Here is a 19,544-nt window from a genome sequence, read left to right on the forward strand (position 1 = left end):
TTCATGGAACAGTTTGGATATTTAAAAACATGTATATTGTAATAATTTACAACCACACAAACCCCTGACATTTTTTCCCCAGTTTGGGATAAATAAAGTATTTCTGATTCTGATTCTGATTCTGAAAATGACCAAACTCTAAGGAGCTTGCAGCACCTGAATCAATATGACAAGAGCTTGGGGGGATTAACAAGCAGTTTGTTTAATTTGTTGCATAGCAAGAAATACAAAGCAAACGCACTCACAGCCACCTTAATCTATAAAACTGGTTATAAAAAAGATTTCAAGAGCATATACGTGTAGGAAAAGGGGGAACTGACATGCATAAAAGAAAAAAAAGGCTGTGCAAGCTTTGACTGTAGGATATGTGATGTGAAAAGGGGAGATAAAAAGTTACAAATCACCACACACCACTCACACGACACCATATTGGTCTCTCCTTCGTCGACAGAAAGATCTTTATTGTACCCCCCACACCCCGCCCTGTAGCGCGCAGCCAGGAGGAGTGCACGAGGATCACACTACTTACAAACAGCACCTGTGATGTACATGCAGTGTCATCGGTGACGAGGTAGCTAACACTGAGGAATGGACAGTCTTAATGTGTCTTTAATGTTCTACGTAATCGGTGGTACAGAGTTTAAAAAATACACAAACTGTCTTGAGAAAATACCAGCGCCAGTGAACGCATCATCGGCTTTATTCGTTTCCTCAATAGCACCACAATGTTGTTGTATATGCAAACAGTACAAACAGTAAAAGGATAGACAAATCTGTAAAAAAAAAAAAAAAGTAACGGGGCAACATTTGGTTTCAGTGGGATTTCTCTACGCTTATAAACAGCAGTTTCATTACTACTTTAAAGCTTTCATATTCATAAATCTTTGGCAATGTTGCTGGGTGAAATAACATTAAAAGGGGAGATATCTTTGGAGCACCGCAGTGAGCCCAACAAGACCACAGAGGAATGATTCTTACCAATTGTTTTAGAGTAAATCCCAAACATTCATTGTAACTTACAAATCTTCGATGTCTTGAACTGGGTAAAGGCACAATAAATATCCTGCCACAGGCCACAATAGTCCTCAGTACTCCGTATGTACAATGTGGCTGATCACGTCAGCTGTCAGTTCAACAGTCTCAGGATTCTCCTCCACGCGTCCCCGCTGACCGTTTTACAAGAAGCACACGGGCCCGATATCGATGCCGAACTCTTGATTTGGGCCGCCAATGTCCACGGGGGCAATGTCCACTATAGGAAGTCTGGCAGTTTTCTGTGTCCTGTACTCAAACACTGTCTTGCCCCAGTTGCCATTTGCTTGCTGTAAGAGATTGAAAAATAAAAGCTTGGTTACTCAATAGTTCTCTACAGTGAAGAGCTTTACGTCTCAAAGACATTTTTCTGGATGAACTTTGATGTATTCATCCAAGACTTAAGTCAAATAAGTCTTGTTTGCTAATTGTTTTAAAATCTCATGAAAAGACCAAAACCAACAATGGAACCGTAGCGTTACCAAGTACTTCCTGCTTCTTCACAGCCTGATTCATCATATTTCCCTGAGCTACAGGGCAACACTGCCCCACTGTACACTTGGTCTTGAATGAGATTGTCGTGGACAGCACACACAAGTGTAAACAACACTAAGACTCACTGTGATGCGATCAACAACAACAATTGCTGTTGTGTTCTAGGATGCATTTGACCACGTATATCACTTGTAGCATTAACACTAATCCGTCCTAATGCTTCCTCAACAAGAACGAAACAGGAAGTACGTTGGCAAAGGGGCAGACTCTTTTTCATAATGTTTCTATTTGACCAAGATGTCTAAATGATTTGAACTTAGAAAAATCATGAGGGCTTAAAACATATTTAGCTATTCAGTGTTAAATGAAACATGGAATGGAAACCCATTGGTTGATTCCTAACAATTTACAGGCAAAATGACCCACTTTAATTACCCGGCAGCCATGATGAGATACATCATTTTTTATTTATATTAGATCAGCCCTTCCTAGTTTGACACTCTGATCACAGTTCCCAAACTATAATGACACTGCAATAATGAAAAATCTGCTCTGATTGGTTGATTATATTAGCGGATTAAATGTCTCATGCACAAATGTTATATTTTATTTATTTAAAAATATATAATTTGTTTCATTCAAGCAACTTCAGTCTCCACCTGGTTTAGGAATGAACTTTACAAACAATAATATATGTGTGATCATCTCAGAAGGCATTGAGGGACAGAATACCTCATTGTTGGTTTTGTTCATTTCATAAGATTTGTAGATATCGTGAGCAAATAATAATACTGAATGACTTACTGAGCAGGAGTCCTCCACCACCGTGTATCTGAAGCGGTTGTTTCCCTCTGCTTTGAGCTCCAGGTCGTTGGAGCCCTTCAGGATCACGGCTTTCTTCAGGTTGCCATTCTTCTCGTCCTTGTAGCCTACAGAGTTCTTGCAGTGGTAGGTGAGGGTCTGAGAGGCCTCTTTGGAGAGCAGGCGGATGAAGGTCATCTGAACGGTGACGGCGTTCAGCGACTGATCTTTGTTGCCGTAAATGAACTAGGGACAGAAACACAGACATCAGTACAGAGGCAATTAACCCAGCCTGTAGATCCATGTTGCTTTTCTTTACACGTGTTCTCCACCCCCATTCTCCCCAAGTGCTCACATGTGTTCCGCGGTTCATGTCGCCCCGAACCACACAGGCTTGTTCCTGGAGGAACTCCACCACTGTTTACGAGGGATGCTGTCTGGGTTGGCGGCGATGCACGTCTCCCCCGTGTCCATGTTGCAGTGCACTCTGATGGCGTCCTCCACACTGCCCTGGTTTGGATCCACCCAGTACTCTCCTGCACAACAACCCCATCGGGGAGGATGGACATGTACGTTAGTGTGTGAGCACGTTAATAATCTAACATAGTTCAAATCAGAGACATCCCACAACATGACTTTAACATGTAGGGTGTGAAAGAGCAGCATTATTCAGCAACAGCTAAGGTAAGAGCAAGAACGATTTGAAAATGTTGTTAAGAAACAAATCATTGCAGCACAGATATCTGCCTTGTGTAGACAGAACTTTTAGTAAGAAGCAAACAGATACACCGCATGATTAAAAGATAAATCAAACTGTTTAAAGAGAAGCTACTTTGTGAGGCGTCTTCTTGTATTTTTTACTTCAGGCGCGCATTTCTTCTTCTACATGATATCAAGCTGCACAGATTTGTTGAGTCCCACAGAACTCATACAGAGCAATACAATAATGGAACAATATTCCCAATGAACAAAAAGCTAACACTATTTCTCATTAAATTACGCAAACATTAGTTTAGCTTTCTGCAGGTTTGTATCGATATTATTAAATCTAAATTTTAATCTAGCTTTTGAATTTTGAAGATAGAAATATAAATGTGTATTAATTTTAGTGCGTGTGTATGAAATATGTTGTGGTATCATATGTGTTAATGTTGTTATTGAATTGTTTGTGCAGTATTTTGTGTTGACCTGTCCAGGGACCGCAGATGGAAATGAGCAAACTGCTATTATCTGGTACAAACTATTTTATCTCTTGAGATTTATGCTCTTTTTGTATATGGTCCCTGACACCTAATCCCATAAACTAAACGGTGTGAGGATGCTCTCCCTGATGAAGAAAACCCACCATGATGAATATGTTTTAACCCCTTTCCACATTAAAACACTTTATTGTTTTATTTTCCCCACAACTCGATCATACTAGCATTTAAAAATTATTTACTTATTCTTTCTTCCATTTCTTGTTTCATATTTTCTTTCTGAGAATAAACTATGTGGATTAAGCTGAAGGAAAGATGTGTTTTTCAAGGTCACCTAGACTGAATAAAATCCAAGTTGAGAACCCTATACTGTCTCATAAAGCCTGAGACACAGGAAGAGAAAGGAGAGTATTACGTTCTGATTGGCCCACGGTAAGTGTAGAAGATAGATTCCTCTGTCTTCTATCTACTGCATCCTGCCCCCCCGACTGACTCACCGCTGGTCTTGGCAGGGTAGCACCTCTTCAGGTCATCACAGGTCCGGGCCGGGTGCTTCTTGCTGCCGTCGGGGCTCTTCATGCTGTTGATCTGGCTGCTGAGGGCCTTCAGGGTGGCCTGCACGCCGGGGTCCACCGCCAGGATGGTGGAGCCATTGCTGTTGGGCATGGCCTCATCCTCGCTGAACTCGGGAGGAGGTGGGGGGCCGCCGTCGTAGTCGTGAAGGCCGCTGAAGAGGTCGTCCCCGGCAGCAGTGGGGGGTCCTGGTGGGCCAGGAGGGCCAGCGGGTCCAGACTCTCCAGGAGGGCCCTGTGGATTAACAGATGGATTATGTGTATGTTTTTATTTCCTGTCTGTGCGGACAGTAACAACCAATCACAGCGTTCCTGTTCCTTCCTACCCAACATCTGCTGGAAACATGTCCAGCAGTTTAATGATGTCTCCTCCCATCTGGCTCTTTAACCGTTTGCTGCCATCGTTTTATTAGTTTAGCTCTGAATAATGAGTAAATACCTCGGGTCCAACTTCTCCACTCAGTCCTCGAGTTCCAGGAGGGCCCATGGGTCCGGGCTGTCCGATGTAACCTTCCTTTCCAGGGGGCCCGATGGGTCCTGGTGGTCCCTGAATCACAATCATGTTAAAGACTGTCAGTGATGAAAGCAGGAGTTGGATTCTAAAGTGATTTCTGGTGTAAAATATATGTTATGTTGCTCCGTGGTTGAGTATATACCCTGGTTCCGCCTGGTCCGACGATTCCGGAAGCTCCCTGCTCTCCTGTTGTACCCTAAAGCAAGAGTTCAATCATTAGCTTTACACACATTATTTACACAATCTGGAATTAAACATGTTCCCAGAATGCACAGGAGTCTATGAGCCTTAGAAAGACACTGAAGCAGGAGACTTTACGTGTCGATAACATCAACATACAGCTTTAGACTATTTCTGAATAATGCCCTAATACAAGATACCCATCTCCAAGTTGCTCCTGTAGGCATGTCTTCGTATTTAAGTGTGTGAAAGTGTCAGCTAAATGACATCTGTATCACAGCTGCTCTAACATTCTCCTCGGTCAGACATCTTGGACAGACTGCAGCGATGTCCTCAGGATACCCGGACATCAGATTTGTGATAGTATTCTTTATATTATTTGATACTGAAATTAAATTACAGGGTGAGAATGTGTTGGAGCCTCTCTTTAACTACAGCACTAGGATTTGAGGATACACTAGCTTTATTAACCCCAGGATTAAATCTGCAGGAGTTCTCCATTCAGGAGGCCTAAATATAACATCAAACCAAAACACATTGGACTTTTTTAAAAAGCATTGCAGTAAATGTTTGGACATATACAGGGACTAAATAATGTCCAAGCGCAAAACTTTACTTGGATAAGAAGACTGTATTCTGCAGATACCGGACAAGCTTACAAGGCGGACCATCAGTTGTCCTTGGTGTGAGACAAAATAAAACAGATGAGGTTCATTTGTTGACCTAGGTTTAGGAGCATGGCCACGCCTCAACCCCATCTCTAATCACGGTTAAGACCACAGCACGTCCTCCCAGACCACACCAACAGACGGCATTTGTCATAATCACATCTTCAGCACCTCCGTATCAATTCATGGTCACTTCTTTCAATAAACCTGCAAACATCACATCGTTGTGGTGTGGTCCCTACTAGTGAACAACAGGAAGACATGAAGTATCTCTGATATAACTTCCTATTTGACATGTATCAAATAAACTGATTTCATTCTGGTTTCATGTGTTATTCAGCTAGTTGGCCTGATGTTCCAAGATTTAGAAATGGCTTTCTTTCATTCTGATCAGACCAAATGAATGCAGGTTCCGTTCTCTGAATTCTTACAAACAGGCTGAGGGGTCACAGTTTATTGAAGTCTGTTCCACTACATCCTGCTAAAGCACAATAACCAGTGTTAAAAATAAGCTGAATGGGAGTCCTCTTGTCCCAGCAGATCACTTCACAGCAATAGAGTTGTGGTAAGGTATATAAAATGGAACTGACATCATTTAAAGTTCAGTTAATGCAGTTTAACCTGTAATTGCTTGCCCACTTCCTGCGCATTTCAAAGACAGTGAGGTGTTCAGGATCAGACTGGGCTACTTACTGGAGGTCCAGGTAGTCCCTGCAGACCGGTGAAGCCTCTGTGTCCTTTCTGCCCTCTCTCTCCATGATCTCCCAGGTCACCCTTATCACCTCTTGGTCCTTGAGGTCCCTGAATTAGAAAAAGATTTAACACAATTCATGATCATTGTTTTTCTATGGTTTTAGTGTGTATTAGTGCACCGTGGAGCTGCATGATGTTCACTCACCACTAATCCTCTCTTCCCCGCTGAGCCAGGGGGGCCGAGGGGTCCTCTGGAGCCCTGTAATATGAGGGATATCATCAGAAATGCCAAAGGCAACACACAACTCTAAAGACTGCTTCCTGTACCTGAACACCTCGATCTGTCTCTCAGTGTTCACACATGTTCCAAACCTGGCTGCGTTCCAATCAGATCCTCTGGAGTGTAATCGTGAGTAAACGTGTTATTAAAGTCTGCCTGCTGATGGACTGACAAACAGAGCTTCACCAAATGCCTTCTGTTTATATTTGAAGTGTCTACTGAGGCTTTTAATTGAAGCTCCAAGGGTCTGTTAGCATATTTAATGTGGTAGAAGTCAAATATCATCATTATCAATCATTTCATTAAATATATTTTTTAAATCTAATAAAGTGTCATTTGAAAGTGTTTGTTGGGCAAAGTGAAAATGGTGGTTAACACCATTATTAAGTGGTTTGAAAGGCCAAAGGTCAACAAATATGGATGAATTAATTTGTTAAATAAAATCCTGATCTACATTTTTTCAATAAATATTGACTTTTTGACATCCCCGCTCTAGGAAATGTTTAGAAAACAAGTCAGAAATAATACCAGCTAGTGATAATATTGTGTAGCTAACGTCAGTGTAGTCTCATCTCTTTCTGGAACCCTCCTAACATACACAATTTACTCAGAGAGCACCCTAGCAAAAAAGTTGCAATGTTGATTTAGGTTTTGTGTTTGGGTTCCTCGATAAGAAAAAGCCCACTCACAGCCTCTCCTCTCCTGCCAGCATCACCCGGAGCTCCGACAGGGCCCGGGGGGCCAGGGATTCCGTGAGCACCCATCAAACCCTCTGGACCAGAGTCTCCTCGGTCTCCCTGTTAGAGTAACATAGTCAGTCACTAACAGTGTGTAAAACAACACAGGGGCAACTTTTCAATGTGTTTGTCTCTTACTCTTTGTCCCAGAACTCCATCTTTGCCTGGGGGCCCGTCAGATCCTGCAGGGCCCTGAGGAGCACACAGAAATAACATTAGGAGAGCTGTAACATTACAGAGGTACCTGTGTGATATCTTGTGAGAAATGCAGCATATTCAGATTACTCACATCAGGACCAGGGTCACCACGAGGTCCGTTAGCACCTGGAGAACCAACTGGTCCTGAGGGGCCTTTGTCTCCTGTGGGTCCTGTGGAGCCCTGTTTTCCTGGAGGCCCCTAAAACAACAACAGACAAATCAAAACGCAGCAGTAAAAAAAACTTTTAACAAAACAAATAATATAACATATGCAAAAGATGATTTTTTTTTAGCATGTTTTAACAATAAATTCAGAACAGATTTTATGAAAAAAGGAATTCTCATAATGTGATGAATCTGCTGGGGAAGGTTTGTGGTGAGACTGTTAGTTAAAAATGATTCATTCAGGTTCCTCCTCAGGCTGATTCAGCAGTAACAGCATCTTTATAGGTCCTGCTCAGACTGACTTCAGGAAGTGTGTAGATACTGACCGCGGGTCCTGGAAGGCCGGGCATCCCGCGCTCTCCTCTCTGACCAGGAAGACCCACAATTCCTCTCTGTCCTGTAGTTCCATCTGGGCCTGGAGGACCATCAGGTCCCTGAAGGAGGAACAAAAGCAAAAGATTGAGCAGACCCGCAATACATCTATTCTTTATATTAAATGTTGTTAATTAACTTTTTTTGTTGCTTAAAAGCAATATATGGGTTTGTTCATTTATTTCTTACAATATGAAGATTGTGATTCAACATATATTGGCAATAACAACTCCATTCTGCAATATTCTGGTCTTAATACTGCATTTAAACTGTACATTTCAACTTATATCCTTATTATATACCATTCTTGCTTTTTAACACTTATAATCAATACATGTTTTAACATTATGAATATTATTTACACTGTTGTTAAATGTTCTATACATATACACATACGTTATGTTGATATTTAGTGTTCTACTATATAGTTTGTTATGTCTTACATGTTTAAATAGCCTTTTCTTTATCTTTATGTTAGTATAAACTGCTATTCTGGAATGGATGCAACACAGTTCCCCTGCGAGTGATAAATAATGTCTGATCTGATTCAGAGATTGATGAAACTAACTACATGTAAAATGGAGAATGGAGAAATCAGAAGAGCAAGGGTTTACCGTGGGTCCGTCCTCTCCAGAGTCCCCTTTGTCTCCGGGGCTGCCGGGGGGTCCGGCTGGTCCTCGCTCTCCTTGTCTGCCGTTGGATCCATGGTCTCCACGGAGACCGACAGGACCCTCTTTACCAGGGGGTCCAAGGGGTCCGGGCTCTCCCAGTGGACCCTGGCAGGAGATGGAAGATATTGATGAGACAGAGGCTGTACAGCAGTAAGGGGTCAGCGTGTTCAAACAGCACGAGGGTGTGTATAGCCGCTCAGCTGCTGGGTAAAGTGTGTGTGTGTGTTTGAAAAATCTGTTTTGTTTTTAAATAATCAAAATGTTTGGCAGCAGCCCCCTCCTCAGTCAAGATGTTTTTAATGATCCAGCAGTGCATTTGAATATTTCAAACATTTTGAGGCCTACTCATCAATTGTTAGTGCATATGGTATGTTGGCAAGACTGTGGGTTTTATTTCATTCATTTTTTTATGTTTTCATTTTGTTAGTTAAACCTCAGTGGAGGTGAGAGCCAATAGAAATACACTCTTAACAAGGGGGAAATTGTCTCCAATTGAAACAACATGTTTTGATCCCATAGCCATCACAGCATGAAAACATATTAAAGCTGGTTTTACATCAATATCCCTGGCTTTAAGACATGTTATATTTATTATTTACCTACTTCAGAATTTTGTTTAGTTTTGACTTGTGATGTGAATATGAGTAAAAGCAGTGTTCACTGTTTCCTGCTCTATTGGAGCAGACAGTGTGTGATGAAACACTGACAACCCTAAACTGAAAAAAAACCCAACCTTGTATTTACAATTCTTAAAATAATACAATCAAATCTATTTCTAATTCTTCCTGTTGACCTTAGAAACTCAGGGCAATACTTACAGTGGGGCCTGGGGGGCCAACTCGTCCTGCAGATCCAGGGAAACCAGTGGGGCCCTGGAAGCAGAAAAACACACACACGCTGCTCAGATACTGCTTTACAGGTTTAACAACAGAGGTGATAGCGACACACTGCGTGTGCTCAGGAAACCCTCTGCCTGTCATTAACACGATGTGTGTGATTATGAAATAATCTTACAGGTGCGCCCTGAGTTCCTCTGCCGCCTTTCAATCCAGCAACACCAGTCGGCCCCTACAACAGAACAACACAGATTAAAAGATGCATTCATCAGTGTGATAGCAAACAGTGAAAGCTGACCTCTGGGACCACAGCATTAAAAAGTAGCCTGTACAAAAATATCATGTATCTTATAGTGTCTTTTAACTCACAGGAGGACCGTGAGCACCGGATAAGCCTTGGGGTCCTGGTGATCCAGCATCTCCTTTCTGGCCTGGCTCTCCAGGCTCTCCTTTGACTCCAGGTTGGCCGTCAGGACCCTGTAAACCATACCGTAATATTACAAAATACATAAAAACTAGTTGAACCTGTTCTCACTTTTACATCTCCTCCTGGAAAATCTATAAATAATATTCAGGTAAAAAGATATATGACTACTTACAGGAGGTCCAGCAAATCCAACAGCACCGATGGGGCCGGGGTCTCCTCTTGATCCCTGTTGTAGGACAGAGGTTGCTTTAATAAAGTGCTCTAATAACACACATGCATTCTGTATCACCATCATAAACAGGACCGGGTCTACTCACTGGCACTCCTCTGGAACCTGGGGGTCCGTGTGGTCCTTTGGGTCCGGGCTCTCCCTGCACAGATATTAAATGTTTACTGACAACAAGTTCTACAACCCCTCATCGAGCCTGTGCTGCTACATAAATCCTGAAGAGGCAAAGCAAGCCAAAGCCTGTCCTGTAGCCAAGAAAATAAAAGCAGGATTAACGCAGAGGCAACCTGGGAACTCACGCTCTCCTGAAACACAACCTGTCATCACCTTGAATCATTGTGAAGAGAATAGCAGCCTCTTAAAGGAATACTTCACTCCCAACCCGACTACTTGTGTATAAATGACTCCATGTTCCCTCTTGTGGTGTAAATTGTGTTTTCTCTCATGCCTCTGCCGTCTGGATGAACAAAACTCTATTAAAACATGTTGTGTGTTACAAACTCTCACACAACTTGTGCAGTATTATCCACATTAGGTTTGAACAGTTATATGCTCACTTCTTCAACAGCTTAAAACTAAAATATTTAAAGTGATTTTGCATTAATAGTCAGGCACTTGTAGAGTGCACGTTTCTCACAACCTTAACCCTAACCCTATCAAATCTTAATTATGTGTTTTAAAAGTCAAGTTTTAGCATAAAATCCTGTGTTTGTGAAGAAGTGAGAACAAGACTACTTGAGTTTTACTTAACAGGTGTTTTGATGTTGGCTGTTTTTAAACATGGTCCCCATTTGCTTCTGTGTTGTTTGATGTTTTGTCATCATGCCAGAAAACCAAATGTTCTTTCAAGAAGTCAAGAGGACATACGTTGAGCAACTAATATATAAACGATTATTTGATTATGTGTGTTGTGAAGAAAAGAAAAACGGTACCTTTTCACCGCTGGGTCCCGCAGGTCCTAGCGGGCCGACAGGACCTGGAGCTCCCTGTGGACAGAGGACAGATCAGGGGGTTATCTTTAACCTGGCAGTCAAGGCAGTGCACACACTTCTTAGAACAAGCTGCGACGAGTCCTGAGGTGCACCATTACATCATCAGAATGGTTCCTTGTTATGGTTGTGAGTGAGAGAGATCTGGCTTACTCTTGCACCGTCATTTCCAGCTGTTCCCTCTGATCCTTTCTCTCCAATGGCTCCCTACACACAGAACAGGAGAAGAGCTGTAAGACTCCTTCATTTGCAGTAAACAGCAAACTCAGATCTGTTGAATGATAGTAAGAAAGGAGATATCGATGAACTTACTCTGTCACCTTTCGGACCGGGGGGGCCAGAGATGCCCCTCTCTCCTGGCATCCCCTGCAGACCTGGAGGACCTGCGTCACCAAGGGCCCCAGTAGGACCAGGACTTCCCTTCAGGGACAAACACACACTCGCATTAGCAGGAGTAGTGCTCAGAATAACACATGTTTCCATTACACAGCTACACTGCTGACTGACATTTATATTTTTACATTATAAACTTTTATATAATTTCTTCTTCATTTTTCAGCAGAAGTCATTGTTCTGGAGTATAAACGTAAAACAGTCATCGCAGTGAGTGCATGTTTTCTGTCTAGATGTGTGATGAACCTGCAGTGTATTATCCTCTGTAACCTTTAATCCAGACTTTTGATTGGTACCATTATCAAACACATTTGATGTATACTATTGGCAGTTCTTTCAGGTGATGCGTCTGTACACTACCTTTGGACCATCAGGACCAGGTGCACCAGGGATGCCTTTAGGTCCCTGTAGACCAGTAGACCCCAGTTCTCCTCTCTCTCCGGGTATACCTCGCTCTCCCTGAGGAAGAAAGAGCATCATCTTCAGTCTCAGGGATCTTACCTCACTGACCGCCTGAATCATTTAGTACTGTGGAGTTGACCTACCCTTGGTCCAATTTGTCCGACAGAACCAAGCTCTCCAGGAATACCCTGAAAACAGATAATGGTATTAGTGAAGTTGAGTCAAACACAAGCAAGCTCTGAATAAAACCATTTAAGTGTGGCACATTAGATGAACATGTAAAGACAAAAGGAATGTGCTTCAGTTAGATTAATTTACCCCGAAGCAGCATCTATAGCTTGTGTCACACTTACCAGGTCACCTGGCTTTCCAGATTCTCCAGGTGGGCCTTGATTTCCTGGCAATCCCTAAAAACACAACACATTCAAAAGTGAGTCCTTCAACACAGACTAAGCTCTTACTCTTTTTAAAACCGATTTCTACAGTCTCAAAGGCGTAAACAACAGCTTTGGAATGTCGATCTACAAACCAAAAATAATGACGTACCTGGAATCCATTTACACCTGGAGGTCCCTGCTCTCCTCTTTCTCCTGCGACTCCCTTTGAGAGCATACAGTCAATCATCCGTCATTTGTGACAGCAGTGACTAAAATATGTAATTGATGCAACAACACAGAAATCAGACTTACAGCGGGGCCAGGGGGGCCAGAAGGGCCAACTTCTCCATCTTTCCCAGGAGGACCCTGAAGACAAAGAGAGAATTAACATGCTGCCCATTGCACATGTGGAGTGCTACCCCAACCCAATGTACCAACTATCCCAGTAGCATGTGGTATTGTACCCTTATTATGTGCAGGGTTTTTTATCCTAAGCGTTCTTACATGTATTGCGTTGTGTGAAAAAACTACAGTACATGTGACACAGTCATGTGTGGTGAGGTCCAGGGAGGTAAATACATTAGACATATTACATACAGTCATATAATAATGTATTTGTTGTTTAAGATCAGGAGTGGTAGTGGCATTTCTCACAGCTAAATGCTTCCATGTACGTGATGACAAATGAAGTACTCTATTGGTATCAGTATCACCTTGATGGTGCTGGTATTGATAATAGTATAGGGACAAAACACAACAGCATTTTTGTTTCGTAAGCAGTACTCACTCTTTGACCTGACACTCCAGCAGAACCTTGTTCTCCTGTCTTTCCTGGGTCACCCTTTAGGTGTGAAAAGGACATCATGTATTAGAAACAGAGCAGGAGATAGAGATTAACCTGAATGAATCTCAATGCAAGGTTCTAAGTGACTGCAGCCTTACATTGAAGCCCTTGGGGCCCGGTCCTCCCATAATTCCTGCAGGCCCTCGGTTCCCGATGGACCCTGAGGGGCCTGGACGACCGTCTTCACCTGGGCCACCCTTAATAAAAGGTACAACACATTTAATCAATTATTTAATATGATTTATCAAAAGCTGGAGGTAATTCCATTGTGAAATTGTGACTGTGTTTGAGTGCGGCAACCTACCAGAGGACCTGGCTTGCCCTCTGCTCCCTGGACTCCTGGGGTTCCAGTGAGACCCTTTCATAACGAGGAAGAAAAACTATGAGCAAGGAAATATGGGCGACAGACAAACAGTAAAACAAAAAGTAGATCAAATGTAGTGCCAAGCTGGTCAGTGTTACCCTTGCACCTGGCAGACCAGGCTCTCCTGGTCGTCCTGGGTCTCCTACTGCAGCTTTTGGCCCTGGGGGGCCAGATGTTCCACGGTCTCCGACAGCACCCTTTAGAAAACAAAAAGGTTTTTTGATTGAGCGTCAAACCAAAAACCAGCACCACAATTTGCTTTATTAGTTTGATAAATGTACTTAAACATCTTTGATCCTATCGAGAAATGTTTGCTATTTGCATAGATCGATATGAAACATATTATGATTTTAATAAACAGCAGAAGACAGTAACGTACCTTAGGTCCTGGCAGACCATCAGCACCAGGGAATCCTCTGTTACCAGGAGCTCCCTGAAGAACAATAGTTAGAAATTAGATAGAGATAGAGTCAGGTTTTCTCCAGAAACAGTGTTTATATACCAAGAAACGGTGGAAGTTCTGTCGTCAAAGTTGAGAATTGAAACAAAACCATTTAGCTCTGTTCACGAAAGATCCTGCTTTGAGTTAAACATGAGCTCAAAGTCAACTTTGTCTTCTGGATTCACCCGGTCCAGTTGACCTGACTTTCAATCGGTGGCAATACACCAGAGACAGTATTATAATAAAACAAATAATTAATAATTAAAGTAATCCTAATTCAATGATTGCTTTTCTTCTTCTCATTTCCTGAGATCACCCTGTTTTTAAAGTGAAGCTCTCTGTTGGAGGAGTTTTACGGAAGGGGGGGCACAGAATGCTGACTCACTCTCTCGCCGACGGGACCTAGGGGGCCAACAGAGCCGGGGTCTCCACGTTGTCCACGCTTTCCTTCCTCACCCTGAGGGCCAAGTGGTCCCTGAGAGCCTGAAGGACCCTAGAGAGTTGACACACAAGGCACAAAATGCTAAATAAGGGAAAATCACTCGTACAGGTTGGTTAATTTGAATCATGAATGCATATCTTACTCATAGTCATGTTCTATGTCTCAGTAAAGCAGCATTTAAAGACATTATTAGATGTATAATGCTTACAGGTTCTCCTTTGGGTCCAGCCTCTCCTTTAAATCCTCCTACGCCAAGATCTCCCTGTAACACACACATGTGTTTTCTGAGGCAATTGTCCCAGTTGGGTTCAGAATGTGCAGCAATAAACACGGCTAGGATCTTCAAAACTTAAAGACAGTTTACCAGTTGTCCCTTGATACCAGGCTGCCCAGTGCTCCCCTGAGGTCCTGGGGGGCCATGGGGTCCAGCATGGCCTCCTGGACCTTGTGGACCCAGATTACCCTGTAAACAGGAAGCCGCGTATGAGTAAATTGATCTCATCAATAGTGAATAAGTTGTTTAAAAAGAAATACGTACCACTGGTCCTTTGGTTCCTGTGCCTCCGTCTGTGCCCATGGGTCCCTGTGAACACAACAAGTCTCCAATTAGATCATCTAAGCCAAGCATGTTGACATGTTAAGAATTGTATAAAAATATGAAAATGTTTCCAATCAGATTTAAATAAACCTAATTTCCGGGGACTTCTAAACAAGATAATTCACTCTGAAATGTATTTAATTGTCACCATAATTGTCACTATCCATCTATATCTCTATTATGAATATGATTGTAATTGTATTTCTAAAGAGTTTGTAAACAAAATGTATTTAATTGAATTGAATCTTTCAAAAAAGCTGCTTCATTAAACTTTATTTTGAGGAAATGTGTAAGTAAAGTAAGACATTACCCTGAGGCCGACTGGTCCAGATCTACCCAGATGACCAGTCTCTCCTCTCTGTCCTTGTGGGCCCTCTGGCCCCCGGACTCCTGTGGGGCCAGGTTGTCCCTGTAGAACAACAAAGTGCAGTTAATACAGAAATGTGACACTGTGGCAGTTTAATCACAAGCAGATGATGGGAAATAATAATATTAAAGAAACCCGTAAAGTGAATAAGAGCAGTTTAGGTGAAGGACTGATTTGTTCTTTCAATTCCTCTTATAGTTCCATACTCAATATGTGGTAAAACACACACAAAACAATAACAAATACAAAAAGATTATGCTCCAGAAATGATCAATAAGAAGTCAGTGTAAAGACTGGATTACCATAAAACAGCCAATATATTCTTTATGGAACCATATGCTCTCAAATTTAAATATTTGGTACGTTGGGACCGCACAATTAATGTATAATGAAGTATTACACCAAGTAGTCACTCCCTTTGTGGAATAGTCCAAAGAAAGAAAGAAATAAAAAAATGTATATTTTGTTCTGGATTTATTTCATTTGACATATAAAAAGATGAAAAGTGTTAGAGTAAGAAGACCTCTTGAAATGAGAGTGATAAACTAAACTAAACTAAACCTTGTATTAGACGTGAAAGTCATTAAGGAGCTAATTAGCATGAGCCTACAAGTGTTTTCTGTTCTTACCTTCATTCCTGGACTTCCTGGATATCCAGCCGACCCACTGATTCCCAGCGGACCCTGTAAAGTAACAACAATAACTTCATAAAAAGGGTGCAATTGTAGAAACTAAATGATTAATTGAAATGTGAGTTTAAGCAGGTGATAAGTAGGTCCCATCCCTCACTACTCAAGTATCTGTGCTAACTATAAAGGAGGGTCTCTGAGGGGTCAGTAAATCCATCATGATGAAATGTCTTACCATTGGACCAGGCTTTCCCAAGTTACCAGGGGATCCACGTTTACCCTGAAACACAACATGTGGTCATTAATATGACAGTTAAACACTTTGTAGTGATTGTGGTGACCGATGTGTCTGATGCAGTAGTGATGTCATCCTTACGGCTACACCGCTGGGTCCGGAGCGTCCTCTCTCCCCGGGCATGCCAGCAGGACCCTGACACACACACAGGGAATTAGAGCTGATATTAATAATAATCATGAAGCTTAATTTGAAGCACTTTTACTGTTCATTACAACGTTCATACACATTCAAGTCAGAGGTTAAAAATATTATTGTCTAAACGATACATTCATGATAAATAAATACAATAAATAATCCAAAATTCAACAACAAATAACCCTCTCAGTGAAAGTCAGATAAAACAAACAAATAAATAAATAAAGATGGTGAGCTGTCCCCAATTAACAGCTTTATTTTAAAGTTAGGAGGTTCAAAGAGTCATTTACAGAATACAGAAGCCTGGCCTCATCAAGATCAGATAACATTCTGAGTAATGTGTGGAGGGTTAGATCTCCTCAATAATTTACTAGCTCTATTGACACATACAAAATACAATATGAATATGAGAATATGACCTACCATGGGTCCAGGTCCTCCCATTTGACCAGGAGGCCCATTAGCCCCCTATAAAACCACAGAAAAAGAACTAGATTAGAAAAAGGTTGGACGCTTCAGGCAAGGTGTTTAGACGGCACTGTATTTTAGCCAATCGTGTAACTGAAATAGAAATGGAGTCAGACGGATTTCACTTCACCAGCTACAGTAATCAGCTTTCCAACACATTGAACAGACTAACAGACTCAAAATAATGTAACTTTATTAATTCATACCTTGGATCCTACAGTTCCAGTTTCACCTTTTTGTCCGATTATTCCACCATGGCCCTGATGTCAGAAAGAGAAGAGAATCAGTAACCACATGCATGACATGTATTCTTTAGCAAGCTGTGTCTGCATGTTTGAGAGAATGTCCTCTCACCCTGTGACCCTTCAGTCCAGGAGGCCCTGGAGTACCTGGAAATCCTCTCCCTCCCTGAAATATTAGACATCATCATCCGTTATATATTTTGACAGTGCACAAATACATCAAGAGCGTGCAGTGAGGAAAGTTGGGTGTGCTATGGAGGTCTACGGGCTTACAGCTGATCCAGGGAATCCATTCTCTCCTCTGTTTCCTGCTTTGCCAGCTTCTCCCTGTGTGAGGAGGCAACACATCAAGCTGTTACAAACTGTGTGGCTGTAAAACATTTAGTGCTAACAATGAAATAAATGACTCTGCATCAAAATCAGATTTCTTCCCTTGAGTTTTGTGCTAGCCTGTAACTGAACTGTTCTGGGGTTATTTAGGATATCATTCACACATCCTTTTTTATTTTGTCTTCATAGCCATGACCGAAAAACTAGGAGAATTCTATGAAATGTATCAAAATAGCACATTTTACAGTTTATAGTTGTTCTTTTCATACTATGTGTCTCCTTGTATCTTCAGGATCTTTCGCTTGACTTAAAGATAGACGTAGTCGGTTCTGTCTAGGTGTAATTTATGGATAAAAAGTCCAAATGAACCTTTTTCTAGCTTTCATAATAATTACAGACTAAGTGTAGATTCATTCAGAGGATCTTAGTAACTGGAACAATACAGAAGAGGCTGGGTTATTTTTCCCTGGTAAAACCGATGATTTAGTAAACAGGGCACCATGTGACTTACATCTTCACCTGGTTTCCCTGAAGGGCCCTCAGGTCCCCTCTGCCCGGATTGCCCCTGTAAAAGTCACAGATTGTTAAAATACAGTGAATAACTCCTCCCTCTGAAATCCATCACAGTGAAATGAAAAAGCTCAGCTGTGTGTGATCTGGAGGGCTGTATACACAAATCGTACAAAACAATGATGTCATACCATGTGCCCTGGTTCACCAACTTCTCCTGGAGGCCCTTGGGGTCCAGCTTGACCCTTAGAAGATGGACAACAAGTTTAAAATATTAAAATATAATAACATGCCTTCAAGTATTATCTGTATTCACTGCACAGAAATACAAGTGTCGAAGCTGTTGTGGACTTACAGGGTTGCCGCTTGGCCCTGGGGGGCCCCTTGTTCCAGCCTCTCCCTAAAACACACATAATGCAAAGTTAAATGATGGATAGAATCACACCTCACACACATAAATAATTAAATGTGCTCTTTGGGAGTAAAGCACCAGCATCAGGACAAAGATACTTGATCTATTTGGTGGATTTATTTTGGTTGTAAAAGCTTAAATAACCAAAGTCATGGAGAATGTTAATCAATCATTTCAGTCATTTCTGGAAGATCAGCACACAACGGTGCTTAATTTTCATGATTAAAAGGCGAGGAACTTCAGCCGAACAATAATCTCCTGTCACCTGTCATCTGACAACAAATATATAATCGAAAGACCTGAGTTATCTGTTTCATTCCACTTGGTGAACGTGTTTACGAGAAACGGAGGAGATAACGAAAGATGCACAAAATGGACAATTGGAAAGGTCTCTGGAGTTCCCTAACTTTATAAAAGTGGAATACTACATTTCTGATTAACCTAAAAAATGTCCTATTTGGTAAAAGAATGAGAAACTTGAGAGAAACAATCTGAAGCTAGGCAGTTTAGCAGATTTTGAATCAAAATCAAACCCTTTACAGACAGTGGTTTGCTGATTGTATTTATTAAGAGGACTCCAAAACAAATCAAGTCAGCTTTATTATATAGCTCAAAATGATTTCAGAGAGCTTTGCAAATCTGTGCAACATATTATCCATCCTCAAAATTGAAAAAATAAGTTGTTTTAAAAAGTAATGGGTAACCAGCTTGATAGCCGCTGTTCTCTAGCAAAGAAAAAGTGTTTTTCAAATACATTTCTAAATCACATATTGAAAGATAAGTAGTGTATTAATCTTAATTAATCTTCCTAATCAATCAACCAATTCTGCCACTTACTTATTAGACAGGTTCATATTCAGATAACATCCTCTTACCCTTGAGCCACTCAACATGGCCTGAGGTCCGTGCTTCCCATCAAAGCCTCCAGCCATCTGAGATCCCAGACCCTGCAGGAGAGGGGGGGGGGGCACACTCTGGTTTAACATAACATAAAATAATCTGGATACAAATGATAAACAACAAAACAGATGAAGGACAGGTGGAAGCTGTGTGTGAATGTGGCCTTGTGTATTTCAGCTGTCTGTTTCAACCCTAAAAAGCCCCACAGAAAACTTAGTATATGTTTCTGCTGATTGTTTTTTAACTTAGGATGGCTATATAACATCAGAGTGTGTGTTTTTATGTGTGTAAGCACCCCCTTGTCTTGTGTTAGTGTGTAAATACATGTAAGTG

The 19,544-nt window shown here is 41.6% G+C and overlaps 1 protein-coding gene across 1 annotated transcript in view; it reads right to left on the reverse strand.

The window, feature by feature from the left end:
- Positions 1 to 429: 429 nt before the first annotated feature.
- LOC134867257 (collagen alpha-2(V) chain-like) overlaps positions 430 to 19,544 on the reverse strand; it is a 42,280-nt gene continuing 23,165 nt past the window's right edge. Inside the window, 48 exon segments of the mRNA XM_063887686.1 lie at positions 430 to 1,322; positions 2,332 to 2,574; positions 2,684 to 2,703; positions 2,706 to 2,864; positions 4,025 to 4,334; positions 4,539 to 4,646; positions 4,756 to 4,809; positions 6,155 to 6,262; positions 6,360 to 6,413; positions 7,124 to 7,231; positions 7,310 to 7,363; positions 7,461 to 7,568; positions 7,861 to 7,968; positions 8,521 to 8,682; positions 9,396 to 9,449; positions 9,592 to 9,645; positions 9,783 to 9,890; positions 10,013 to 10,066; positions 10,158 to 10,211; positions 11,002 to 11,055; positions 11,212 to 11,265; positions 11,371 to 11,478; positions 11,812 to 11,910; positions 11,997 to 12,041; positions 12,207 to 12,260; positions 12,400 to 12,453; positions 12,543 to 12,596; positions 13,018 to 13,071; positions 13,173 to 13,271; positions 13,379 to 13,432; positions 13,537 to 13,635; positions 13,818 to 13,871; positions 14,266 to 14,373; positions 14,531 to 14,584; positions 14,687 to 14,785; positions 14,861 to 14,905; positions 15,231 to 15,329; positions 15,917 to 15,970; positions 16,152 to 16,196; positions 16,293 to 16,346; positions 16,773 to 16,817; positions 17,024 to 17,077; positions 17,172 to 17,225; positions 17,333 to 17,386; positions 17,901 to 17,954; positions 18,091 to 18,144; positions 18,255 to 18,299; positions 19,187 to 19,258. Coding sequence (XP_063743756.1) covers positions 1,176 to 1,322; positions 2,332 to 2,574; positions 2,684 to 2,703; positions 2,706 to 2,864; positions 4,025 to 4,334; positions 4,539 to 4,646; positions 4,756 to 4,809; positions 6,155 to 6,262; positions 6,360 to 6,413; positions 7,124 to 7,231; positions 7,310 to 7,363; positions 7,461 to 7,568; positions 7,861 to 7,968; positions 8,521 to 8,682; positions 9,396 to 9,449; positions 9,592 to 9,645; positions 9,783 to 9,890; positions 10,013 to 10,066; positions 10,158 to 10,211; positions 11,002 to 11,055; positions 11,212 to 11,265; positions 11,371 to 11,478; positions 11,812 to 11,910; positions 11,997 to 12,041; positions 12,207 to 12,260; positions 12,400 to 12,453; positions 12,543 to 12,596; positions 13,018 to 13,071; positions 13,173 to 13,271; positions 13,379 to 13,432; positions 13,537 to 13,635; positions 13,818 to 13,871; positions 14,266 to 14,373; positions 14,531 to 14,584; positions 14,687 to 14,785; positions 14,861 to 14,905; positions 15,231 to 15,329; positions 15,917 to 15,970; positions 16,152 to 16,196; positions 16,293 to 16,346; positions 16,773 to 16,817; positions 17,024 to 17,077; positions 17,172 to 17,225; positions 17,333 to 17,386; positions 17,901 to 17,954; positions 18,091 to 18,144; positions 18,255 to 18,299; positions 19,187 to 19,258 — 3,939 coding nt within the window. The 3' untranslated portion in view covers positions 430 to 1,175.

This window comes from Eleginops maclovinus, chromosome 7, assembly GCF_036324505.1.
Source record: "Eleginops maclovinus isolate JMC-PN-2008 ecotype Puerto Natales chromosome 7, JC_Emac_rtc_rv5, whole genome shotgun sequence".
NCBI classification, from domain to species: Eukaryota; Metazoa; Chordata; class Actinopteri; order Perciformes; family Eleginopidae; genus Eleginops; species Eleginops maclovinus.